This window comes from Harpia harpyja, chromosome Z (assembly GCF_026419915.1).
Source record: "Harpia harpyja isolate bHarHar1 chromosome Z, bHarHar1 primary haplotype, whole genome shotgun sequence".
Lineage (NCBI taxonomy): Eukaryota > Metazoa > Chordata > Aves > Accipitriformes > Accipitridae > Harpia > Harpia harpyja.
Window position 1 is genome coordinate 67,723,659 of NC_068969.1, and position 12,533 is coordinate 67,736,191.

A 12,533-nucleotide genomic window follows, 5' to 3' on the forward strand; every position below is an offset into this window, starting at 1 on the left:
TTTATATTTAAACATGGAAGTCGAAACATCAATAACAAGTTAGTGCCCTTGAGATTTCCATTAAACAAGCAGCTGGAGGCAGGTTTACATGGGGCTTATTATTATGGCCCTCTGCCCACTGACAGCTTGTGTGTGCTTTAAAAGGGGAGTATTGCAGAAATGAGAGTTTTATTGCTGCTGGCTGTTTGAAATAGGAATCAATGGCAGGTTGCAAATCTATAAGCATTTATACTTAATTGTTTTTATAAATTGTGCAGATTTCTTTAATACTTTGCATAACAGCATTGGATAATGAATGGGAAATACTAATAATGTTCAAATATGCCCTGCTTTTGAAGAGAAGTAACACAGCTACAGCTTGAGTATCAAATATTTTGAAACATTTCTAGTCAATGTATCTTTACTTCTTTAAGCCTTGGTACTGCAAATCCTTAATAAAGGTGGTAACTGTTTGCAGTATCAAGCCATTGCTGCATTTCTTCTAATGAAATATTAATGTCAGGCAAGTTTAAGTGCATATTGGAACATTAGAATTTAAATCACAGTTTAGATGTCACAGAACAAATTCAGTGTTGCTTATTTCTCTGAAGGGACAGTATAACAGTTCCATTTACTTGTTCTAATAAGCGTTTTTTTTCCTAAGGGCACACTGCTCAATTTTTCAAGTGTTGCTGAAGTATGGTTCTTTTATAAGTATCGTATCTCGCCTTACCTCTATGTGTTGATAGAAACCATTCTGCATTTTTTTTTTGTTGAATCAACTGATTTTCCTGTGGCTTCCTTACTTTTCTGTTTGTTAATGTGTTAACATTTATTGATGTTGCTATAGATGAAATGTTAGCAAATAACAGGGCTCAGTAATTTCATGCTGTATAGCATGGTTCTTAAATGCAAAAATGCTGCTAATTCTCCTCACAAACATGTTTTTATTTTTTAATATCAAAAGAGGGACCAAGGAGGATTAAGGACCTTGCAGAAAAAATGGACTTCCTTTCTCAAGGCCAGATTGATTTGTACCATCCCTGATAAGAATTTAATTTTCAATATCATCAATGATGTTTTTATTCTCAAGTCTCCAACTTTGAAGGAACCAGTGATATATGGAGTCTTCACCCCACAGCTGTAAGTGTTGTAGAGCCTTTTCCTAGAGAAGTATTTTTAATCTCGGTTGGTTACCACAAAAAGTAATAATTACTCCTATGATTTTTTTTTTCTTTCATCCTGAACTTTTAGGAATAATGTGGGGCTGTCAGCAGTGTGTGCATACAATCTGTCTACTGTAGAAGAGGTTTTCTCGAAAGGAAAATATATGCAGAGTGCTACAGTAGAACAGTCTCATACAAAGTGGGTACGATACAATGGGGAAATTCCTAATCCTCGACCTGGTGCAGTAAGTTTCTGTAATCTTGGAGCTGATGATTAGTCTTTTTTTTAATGCTCAGGAGCAAAGAAAATAGAAAATATTAGGTAATCTACTAAAGCTTAATTTTAATTCGCCCTGATCTGGATACTTTTTGTTGTAAAGACTTTGTAGAAAAACACTCGATTTATTCTGAACTTTGTATCTGGGAATCAAAGTAGGGTTTTTAAATTTGTAATTGAGTTATTTGCTGGTTTTGTGTTTTCATCATTTTGTCCTAATTTTCTAGTGGTGAAAAAGATAGCAGTATACACTAGGCAACATCAAGTAACTTTTTAATTCAGATGAACTGAACTGTAGCAATTGTTGCATTGTCTCCGCAGGTTCAGCAAGTTTGTCCAATGCAGTGCCTTGCTCTGCAAACTAAAATGTTCTTAGTGCTGGGTGTCTTTCACACTTTTCTAACTTTCTCATGTTCCTTGCAGTCATCTTGTTGCTATTGCTGAATGAGGGGACAGTTAAAAGCAGTTAAGAAGCATGAGACTCCAGAAAGAATATTTTCCTAAAATGCATTTTGGGCCTAAACAAAAATGTAGTCTGAAGCTTGGTGATTAGTACATCACAGAAGCCAAAGTGCTATGAGACCTGAGGACCTTCCTCGGTAGAATGAATATAATGTAAAGGTGTGCTTACTGGCCAAAATAATGCAGAGAAGAAAACGCATATACCTGCTGTTAATTGTCTCTATTTTGTCCAAGTAAATGATGTAATTTAATTGTCTCTTTTTTTTGGTTTGTTTCTTCCTCCTCCCTCACACCCCTGCTAGTGTATAAACAATGAAGCCAGAGCGTCAAACTACATGAGTTCTCTGAATTTACCAGACAAAACATTGCAGTTTGTTAAAGATCATCCTCTAATGGATGACTCAGTGACTCCAATGGGAGACAGACCTCGACTAGTAAAACGAGATGTGAAGTATACCCAGATTGTAGTAGACAGAGTCAGAGCGCTTAATGGCACCATGTATGATGTTATGTTCATCAGTACAGGTGAGTTCTGCAAAACACTTTTTTTGATGATGCACTGATTCTTTAGGCTGAAGTAAGTTCTAAGAGAAACTCTTGAGATTGCCATATTTACAGTGCTTTTACACCAGCTGGTGTTTTCATTAACAAGTAAGGGGCCGTGGTGAGTAAGTGGAGAATCTTGTGTGCTTTGACAAAGCATTGCAGGAAAAGAACTGCAGAACTGCAATGAGTGCAGCAAAAGCATGTGTAAGATAGGACCTAACTGGTCATTCTTTGTCCCTAAATTGCTCAGAGTTTCTTATGATGGCAAATTTAATGGTTGGCATTCGCACAGAGTTGTGTGAAGTCTTCAGCTGAACAGCAAGCAGGTTACTGAGACAACTTACAGCAATAGTGTGATTCCACCCCCCCTCCCCCCACCCTTTTTATTTTAACAATCTTTCTTAAATACATTGTTCTGTTGTTTCAGATCGAGGAGCCCTGCACAAAGCTATCAGCTATGAAAATGGAATGCATATTATTGAAGAAACACAGCTTTTTCCAAACTTTGAGCCAGTCCAAACTCTCTTGCTTTCATCCAAAAAAGTAAGTGCTATAAGCATCACGGCTCATTTTGCTCTTCCACAAAACTTTTTATTACTACCTTGTAACCTGGTTGTGACGGAAGATGACCATCACTGTACGCAGAGCAAAAGGCTGCATCTGTAACTCCTCACTCTGCAGCAATATCACGTATTGCCTGCTGCATTTCAGTGTGTTTGGTAGGTGACAAGTTTCTGAAGGTCTGTAGATACGGGGAAAGTGGTGGGGTGGGGGCACAGGTGTGCAGGTCTTCACTTGCATTCCATATGTAGAGACTGAAAGCCATAACATGTTTCAAGGTGCCAGTTTTCAGATCAGTAGTAACGTAAAATTCTGACCCCTTGTGGCCATTGCTAATGTGTGAGGAAAAATCCTCGGGGCTTTAGCAGAGGAGTGGTACATCTTTCTGAGGAAATAAACCTGAGAGAACAGTCCTGCCTAGCAGAGAGACTCATAATTGTGTAACTAATTGGTTTCTGCTGTCCCAAATCCCACAGGTTCCTGCATGCTAAATGTATCGTGAGAGCCATCACGTTGGTGTGGCTGGGGGTGTGGACCTCTGGTTGAGGTCTTGTCTGCCCAGCAGGGCACCAGCTGCAACTCCAGCTAGGGGACACAAGCCTTGCCGTGGGCTCCAAACCCAGTGGTTGTTCTGTGCTATTATCAGTCATTTGGTTTAATCCTCGAGTAGTTTTGTGACAGTGGGAGGATAATCACTGTGTGTACTTCGTACACAAGTTAGGCTTCTGGCCCTAGTTACCTGCAAATTTGTGAGTATCTATGAAATTATTACCTTAAGCAGTGGCTTGTAGCATCAGACCCCTCAACTGGCAAAATTTTGGGGTTGAATTTTTCTGAAGGAAAGAATAATTCTTTTGAAGTGTCCGATACTAATACTAGCATTTAGTAGCTACCTGGTGATTGATAAATGCTCTGCAGCTAGGGATTTAGGAATACTGCCAAGATATCTTAGAAACATCTTTAATTTTTGTGTGATATTTAATAGAACTTTGCATGCCAACATGATCAGCTCAGTCGAAGAGAACTTTATGCCATAATTCTTTCAAGCTCATCTTGCACACTTATTTGTCATTTCATGCTTGTAATAAAAGTCTTGAGGACAGAGTATACTTTTGATAGGCAAATGAATTCAGTGATTAAAACTTTGGTGCTCATAGATTTCAGTAAATAAGTTTGTATTATTTTTGTATGATGCATCACACTGGCAACTTTATATATGTGTATATATATGTGTGGGTATATATATGTGTGGGTATATATATGTGTGGGTATATATATGTGTGGGTATATATATATCTAAAAAAATAAAAATATGTTTGTTGGTTTCTTCTGCTCTATCTGCAAAGCCTCAAATGTTTTGATTTGACAGGAGGTTTCAGCGTTTGCCCTGTGATAGAAGATAATGATAGATAACTATTCTAATAAATATGCTAATGCCCATTCTTCTAATCGTGGGTAAATTTGGGGATCATTCATACACTGGCTTAATTCTGATTCCCCCATTTTTGGGGAGTGGAAGGGAAGGGTTAGGCGTTACAGCCTGATACCAAAGACACATGATCTTGCAGTTTCAGCACACTCTTGGTAGCCAAGGTTAGTGTAGAAATGATGGCACTGAATTCACTCTGAATCCAGGTGACACATTCTCAGTTCTTCAAGAATATCCTGAAAGGGTGCAGTGTGAGACATGGCATAGGGGCTGTACAGGAAACATGCTGTCTTTTCACAGAGAAACTTCTCTCAAAGGTTAGGATTGAAACAAAACGCTGCTTCCTGCATGGCACTGTGGAGAGTAACATCTTATATCTTCTGCAAGGGAAAATTTCCATCTTGCTAGAGCTTTCGACACATAAAACTAACACCCAAAACCGAAGCAGTGCTGCCCAGTACATTCCCATAAAAGCAGTGGCCCTTTTCAGCAGTGAGGAGTTAGAGGTTGGTCAGGTGTCAGAGTCATGAAAGCTGTATAGTTGTGGTACCACCCAAGCAGCTTCTTGGGATTACTTCTGCTCCCCAGCATGAAAACACAAGTTTCTACCTCCTTGGACATCACAGTAGCAATCACAGTCAGTAGCTACTGAAGTCCTTCATAGAGCTGGTATTGTGATATGTGTAGTGGCATCCCGTAGTAGTGGATTAACCACAAGAGGGTAATAGTTGTTAAGCCTGATGGTGGGCTTCAGATCCCTCTGGAGTCAGAGTCCTTTCTGTACACTTTGTTGCAGTATCCCCCAGGCCCTTCCCATATACTCCACCTTGTTTGGAGGGTGGTGGGCAGAGTCAGATGAGCCCACAGTAGATCCTCATAACTCCTGCTTGACTGAAAGATATGTCAGGATCTTTTAAAATGGTCTGCTGATGAGTCCTCTGAACTCATGGAAATACCAGCTGGGAACCACACTGAGACACTACAACCCATATGCGGTGTTGCGCTGTTGGCTTGGATGTTAGCTAGCAGAGCATTACAGAGGTGAGCAGTGCTCAGTGCATTGGGGGAGCTTTCCAGCAGAGTGGGAAGCTTTTCCTAGAAAGTTGTATGTCTCCAACACTGCAGACTTCCTTCTGTGGGCGCTGCAGCGTAGTCCAACACTAACCTAAGTTAAATTCCAGCATGAAAGACTGCATTTGAATGTATGTTGCTGAAGTTTGTTTCTCTTTCTAAGTCTTATCTTCCAGCAGTGCAAGCAGATTCTTTTTTGATCCAGTTTTGTCTTTCAACTTACAGTATCAAGAGTTTTCTTGAAAGCTGTCTGCCTACTTCATATATGAGATGGATCCAAACTGATTTGTGCTTGGTCTGCAGCTTCCTCTAGAGACTGCTGTTAAGTCAGAATGCATTGTTCTTTAGCTTAATTTTAAGACAGACTTCCCCATGATCATTGCATTAGACTAACCTGTTCCGAGTTCTCATGGCAAAACCTCCTTACAACTTCAGTGAAAGAGTGCCAGGGAGCCCCAAAACCTAAATTTGGCCCCAAGATGTCCTGTTAGTTGTTTTCTTGAGGCTGTTGCTGGTGTCAAGACCAAAAGTCTGCACCACAACCATGAGGTTTTTGAAGAAATCTCTACTAGAAATCTTTCTTGGATGTCTGCCCATCACTTTGTGACTATATTCATCCTGCAGGAGTCAAGAAGGCTCACTGCAGACATGACCCCTGAGTACATTTCTACATACTGAGAGCCGTATGGCTGCAGTACAGGAAAAGCCACTCTGTGCTTGGATCTGGCTCATTTGCCATGACAACTGTGGTAGGGTGCTGATAAATCCACTCGGTATTCTGCTCAGGATGAAGCCAACCCACTGCCAAGGTGGGGTGTGCTGTTCAGCTTTGTACGCACAGCCTCTCAAAAGGACTGGACAGTTGGTCACTGGTGGTTTTGGGTTGCAGCACAGGCCCCTTGAGGCTTTGCATAATTTTATGTAAATTCACGGTGTACCTTTAGCCATTAGTTTCCTTGAGCTTTGAAACAGATGAGTGAAATAAGGCAGCTGCCTGGCTTTCATGAGAAGGATGTTTGGAATTAGTGTGGTCTTTTCCTGCTGTGCTCAGAGTGAGACTTTTTGGGGTTCCCCAGCAACAGTGGGTCAAACAGGCGTTCTGTTTATATCCCCCTTTTCCTAGGTGTCAGGCCAGTGCTGTTTCCTTTGGATACTATCCAGTGTTCCTCCTTGAGTAGCAAGTAGGCAGCTGCATTTGACTCTTACAAGGCTGATGCTGATGTGGCTGCAGGTAGACCCGACTGGTAGAAGAGCTGAAGGCAGTAGGGCTGCTTTGGGTTAACAGGAGCAGGAGCAGGTCCTACATACAGCAAGCCTTGCCTGTTAAGGCTAGTGTGTGCCTACTGCAGCCTTATCATGAGCACAGGCTTGCCTTGCTTCATAGGAGCATTGTTGGTGCATATGTATTTGTGGAAAAACTGTGTGATAAAGCCATGGTTAGACATGGTTACTTTTCCATTCTCATAAACTGTAGCTATTTCAGGTTTTTGTTCTTTTTGTCTTTTTGCACTTCCAGCATTGCTGAATATTTTCAAGATAAGTTTCCTTTCCTTTCTAGAAAAAAAAGCTAATCAAAATGCTTATTCCTCTCATGCTCCAGTTTTTACAAACATGGTTGCGTGTATGCAACTCTTTACTTCTAACATTTAAACTGGTTCATGAATTGGATTGTTCAGCTTTGTGAAAGTGATTGGCTGTGGTTTTTTTGTTGTGCTTTGGTTTTTTTTTTAGGGCAGAAGATACCTCTATGCTGGTTCAAATTCTGGTGTGGTTCAGTCGCCAGTGGCATTCTGTGACAAGTACACCACTTGTGTTGACTGTGTTTTAGCAAGGGATCCTTACTGTGCTTGGAAACCCCTTGAAGCTTCCTGCACTGATATTTTTAAAGAAAGTGAAATTGAAAGGTAATGGTAGTCTTTGATTACTTTACAGTTACAATCTGTGTTGCATCAGTCTTGCCCCTTACGGATAACAGGCTTTTTTTTAAGTGAACGTTTTCAAATACAGACTTTTTCCTATCTATCCGTGTCTGCTTGTGCTATTTTGATAAGATGAATTGTACTTAGTATGAGAGGATGGGTAGGCTGTAGGAAAAGAGATTTGAAGTTGTAATACTTGGACTTACTTTTACAGGAACTGGATTCAGAACATAGGTGGAGATGCATCATCTTGTTCTGGTGAGTTAAGTCTTTGAAGAGCTTTTTCACATGTCTAGGTGGAGTAGTGAAAGAGTTGTGTTTAGTTCAGCTTGGTGTTTGTGATTATCTGGACATTAATTTCTATTTTAATAGGTATGATATTCTGCTTTTGAATATTTGAGCATCTGTACAGCCTGCATGTTGTCTTAAAATGTCTGCGTTTGTATACAATTTCAGTGTGCAGTGCACAAACCCCTGAAAATGAATAGGGGCACCTCAACAGCAACTTGTGAATGAAAGCCATATTTACTATAAATACTTCTAGTGCAGAGGCCTCTGTCTCTGTGATACAGCATTTGACATTCTACTGTGAGCCTTGATAAATGCTTGGTTATTGCTGCTGGATCAGATGAAATGATCCTGAAAAAAGCTGATTTTATGGTGAGAGGGGAGGGGGAGTCAGAACATGACACAGAGCAGCTGAAGTATCCTCCATAGTGCTTTAAGGCAAGTAACCACAGGTCCTTTCTTTATAGTGTGTGCTGCTGCCACTAGATCAAGGAGATCTTGAAGAGTAGTAGTATTAGAGATTTGTACTGCAGTAAACAAAGCTCTTAAGAGTTTGATTTACTCTGTTTCTATTTCTAATCCAAGCAGAGCATGGACCTCCACGAGAGTTCTGCTTGGGTTTTTTTTGTTAATTTATGGTGCTGCATTGTGGGTGTGCCATAAGTGCTGATATTTTTTTAGAAGAGAGTTTGACTAACAGCACTTTGTTCAATTTCTTCTTGCATATTTTGTAGCTGCTGATTTACTTAAAATGCACTAAGTGCATATAAAGTGATACCAAGTTCAGCATCTTGTCTCAAACAATGACTCATCTCAGATGCATGCTCTGTTGTGGATCAACAAGGTCTCATCTTTATCTAGAAGTGGAGGCTGTCTTAGAGTTTGAGGTGTCCTGTCTCTTAGTCTGGCTTGATGTCTCGCACGCAGCTGTAGCTTGGTATTTCACTGAGATTCTTGCATGCTGTCATCTTGATCTTGTGAGGTAATTTGAATGCCGTAATCTCTACGTTTCCGTTAAGGCTATAGCGCAGTCTTGTGAAACTGTACAGATGAGGGCAAACGGGAATCATTCCTGATACTCTGCACATTTATTTTGATGTTCCAGATAAAGTAAGAGAGAATTCCCTACAGCATACATTCAAGCATGGGAGCACAGCAGAACTCAAGTGTTCTCAAAAGTCCAATCTGGCACAGGTAGTTTGGAAGTTCAAAGACGATGTGCTGAGAGTGGAGAGTCCCAAGTACCGTCTGCTGGAAAAGGCACTACTTATCTTCAATTTATCGGAAGGAGACAGCGGTGTTTACCAGTGTTTGTCAGAAGAAAAGGTGAAGAATAAGAAATTTTCTCAAGTGCTGGCTAAGCATGTTTTGGAACTGAAAAAGATCCAGCATACCACGGTGGGCCCTACCACAGCAGCTGCACCAACAGAAGGTAATAGCGATGTGCCAAAAGTGTCAGCTGTATCAACTGAGGGGTCTACTGCTCACACCTTGACCGCTCATATGGTACCAGTAACGACAGCAAGGATAGTAACAAAGCCCATTGGCCCTGTCCTAACAAGTGCAGCCTCCAACACAGAGCTCTTCAATTCAATTCCTGACGCAGTCCCGGAAAAGACGATGTTCCTCAAGTCAAATGATAACTTCCTGTTGATGTTCCTCTTCCTCTTCTTTTTTATTCTTTTCTTGTGCCTGCTCTCCTACAACTGTTACAAAGGGTACTTGCCAGGGCAGTGCTTGAAATTCCGCTCTGTCATGCTGCTTGGTAAGAAGAAGACAAAGTCAGATTTTTCTGATTGTGAGCAAAGTGTGAAGGAGACGCTGGTGGAACAAGGCAGTGTCAGCCACCAGAGTGGGGAGCAGCCAAAGCCGGCGCATGACACCGGCTACGAGACTGAGCCCGACTGTGGGAACGGCCAGCTTCAGCCTGGGGATTCGCAGGCATCCCGAGAGGCCAAGGACAAGCCCTTTGATGTCAAGTGTGAACTCAAGTATGCCGACTCGGACGCAGAGGGGGACTGAAGGACGCAATCGTCCATTTCAGTGGTGGAAATGAGCTGTGGTCCTGCAGCTAGGTATTTGAGCACAGAGAGTGTGGGTGTGACAGCTGAGCCATAGCGGGGATACATGCTTAAGCTGTACAGCAAGCCAATTTGCTTTCAGATCTCGCCAGATTAGAGAAGTGGTGTTCTTGTCTGCAGACCATAGCATCTTGTGTTGTATTGTCTTTTTTTTTTTTTTTCAAATGGCCAGTTTCAGATCACCATTTGTTTGTTCCCAGTTTTTCCCCCACTGAGCGCTTTGCTCTAGTGAACAGTTACTTGCTTGTTCTTCAGCCTTGTTCTTCATAGGATAAAAGTAACCTTCTAATTCAGTTGGCTTTAAAAAAGTACTTCAGTCTACACATTTTAGCTGCCATTAAAAAAAGACCTAGTTTCATTTTAATTCCAAATTGGAAATTAAGTTTAATTTATCAGATTGGTAAATTATAGACTTTTGTCCAGATTGGGACATTTTTTTTCTTTGCTTCTAGTGATTATTTTTAGTTTTATGCTTTGTGTTTTGGCACACTAGGTCTCTTTAGTTGGTTAAAGTTAATTTTTTTAACTGCTTTTTAAGTATCTTAAATTTTAAGGTATAATGGGGATAGCGTTGGCTCAATTTGTGTAAGACTCTCAGGGATAATCTTGTTTAAAGGCTTTTTTCTTTGCTGCTTTCGAGAAATTTAGGTACAACAGTATCAATACAAAACATGGAGTAAGTGGGGGATGGGAGGGAGGAAATAATAGATTTAGGAATGCTTTTTCTTTCCTTTTTTTTTTCTTCCCCCTTAACCAGCAAGCTGGACATAGTCACATTCTATTTTCTATACAAAACTGGATTTTTTTGCTGGTTTTGGGGGTTTTGTTTGTTTGTTTTTTTTAATAAAACAGTGCAGGCAAGCAGCTGTCAGCAGTAACACAGAGAGAGGTTTTTTGCACTGTGGAAGCAAAACAGGAATCGAGAAGAATTAACTACAATAATTCGCCTAGTGACTCGCTGGAATGGACTGTTAGGATACAGCCTGATGAGAAAACATTGCCGATTTTTTTTCTTTTTTTCAGATTCAGAAATAACTCAGCTTTTTTTTGTGACAAATCTTTGCAGCGTCACGCTTTCTGGATGACACCTTCCAATCTCCTATGCAACTGGAGACTGAAACTGGAGCTGCTCAAACAATCGGTCGTTTGAACTGTTTATGTGAATCATGCCTGCAAACGTGAAAGTGTGCATTTGTTCTCAGCCTGGTTCACAGCAGCACTGTTTGTCTGTAAAAGCATTTTGTGCGGTACAGTCCTGAAGATTTGTTCCTCTCACTGCATCTTTCTGTAAATATTGCTAGAAGTAGAATACATTTTAACAGTAAATAGCAGTATGCCTGGGCTGCTTTTCTATGTTGAACTTTCATGTGAACATAATTTAGACCATCTTAGTGTAAACAGTTTATATTTTATAAGATTCAGTTTGGTTTTATTTTTCTATTTTTAATTATGTACATATAACAGAATAAATATTAAAATAAATTGTATTATATCTTGACTTTTGTGAAACTTGACACAATGACACTGCTTTCCATATTGCAAGTACTAAGGTTCCTTGTGGTTTCCGTTAAGGGGAAGAAGTGAAAACTTTTGTAGTTGATTTGAAGCAGACTCTCTTCTCAGCTTTAGTTGAATGGCTTATAACACGGGGGGGGGGGGGGGGGGGGGAGCGGGGAGGGATTGGAAGGTTGGAAAAAGAAACGTGAGTGAAGGAGGAAAGCGCTCTTCTCTAGGCACCTAGGGACACTTCCTCTTACCCTTATAAAGTTCATTTGTCTTTTTGCATTATTTCTTCAGTGTGTGATGTATTTCTTATAACTTTTTTCCTTAGTACCCTCTTTTTTTTTTTTTTTTTTTTCTTTTCTGTCCTCTTCTGTCACACAGCCTCATCTCCTATACCTTTCCCTCCTACTGGTACCTCCTTTTTGTCCTGTGTGGGAAGTGATTCACCTCCTTCACCCACCAGTGCCCAGCCTGATGTTTGGTCTAGCACAGACCCTGTAAAGGTCATGTTGTTGCCACCTTTCCTAAGTGACCAGGCACAGCATGTTAGTATCCGGGGACCCTTTCGCCTCTTCTGCCAAGCCACAGGTAAGTTGGAGGACCCCTGTATAAACCAGCATTTTCTACATGAAAGATTTAGATATGTCACCATGTACTGTGTATGTTTTACTTTTTTGATGTCTAAAAAAGAAAGAAAAAGACCATTTCAGGATGTATTGTCAACATGCTGTTACCAAGAATCTGGCACTGTGAATACTGTGCTGTAAAATGCGGGCTCTGATTTAGCAGCCTACTTTAGTATAGTAATAGTCAGTTGATTTTAATAGGCTCATTTGCATGCTGAAGGAGTTCACTGAATCATGATTGCATATGGATGTTTAACAGGTCAAGTATTTTCACTGTCAGTATGTATGCCGTTTAAAAAGTACACTTCTTTTGGATTTGAATTTAGCGTATTTTTCTGGACTAGGTCAGTTATACCTTTTTAGTCTTAACTTACTTCAAATGGTAAAGTACTTCCAGTAATGACAACATGCATTTTACAAAGAATATATTATCTGAGGTATACAGGAGAAGGACAAAGCTATTTTTTCTATAGAAATTTAACCATTTGTCTTTCAGCTTTTGTTTGGATAGTAGTTGCCTGTTTAAGCTAAGTGAGATCTAATGGATCTAAACAGGTCTTAAAATGTAACCTTATTCCTTAAAAGAAGAAATTATAGATAAAGATTAATTTTTTAAAAATAGCAT

At 40.2% G+C, this 12,533-nt stretch overlaps 1 protein-coding gene across 7 annotated transcripts in view; it reads left to right on the plus strand.

Annotated features, from left to right (window-relative positions):
• SEMA4D (semaphorin 4D) overlaps positions 1 to 12,533 on the plus strand; it is a 99,570-nt gene that overhangs the window by 73,505 nt on the left and 13,532 nt on the right. For 4 of the 7 annotated variants that reach the window (XM_052778872.1, XM_052778869.1, XM_052778870.1 and 1 more), the window contains exons 10-16: positions 947 to 1,122; positions 1,234 to 1,390; positions 2,187 to 2,409; positions 2,858 to 2,973; positions 7,223 to 7,395; positions 7,625 to 7,668; positions 8,804 to 11,277. In XM_052778872.1, the coding sequence (XP_052634832.1) occupies positions 947 to 1,122; positions 1,234 to 1,390; positions 2,187 to 2,409; positions 2,858 to 2,973; positions 7,223 to 7,395; positions 7,625 to 7,668; positions 8,804 to 9,720 (1,806 nt within the window). In that variant the 3' untranslated portion in view covers positions 9,721 to 11,277. Of the gene's footprint in view, positions 1 to 946; positions 1,123 to 1,233; positions 1,391 to 2,186; positions 2,410 to 2,857; positions 2,974 to 7,222; positions 7,396 to 7,624; positions 7,669 to 8,803; positions 11,278 to 11,663; positions 11,871 to 12,533 lie in introns of those variants that run through there. The other 3 variants (XM_052778873.1, XM_052778874.1, XM_052778875.1) reach the window with 3 other exon arrangements.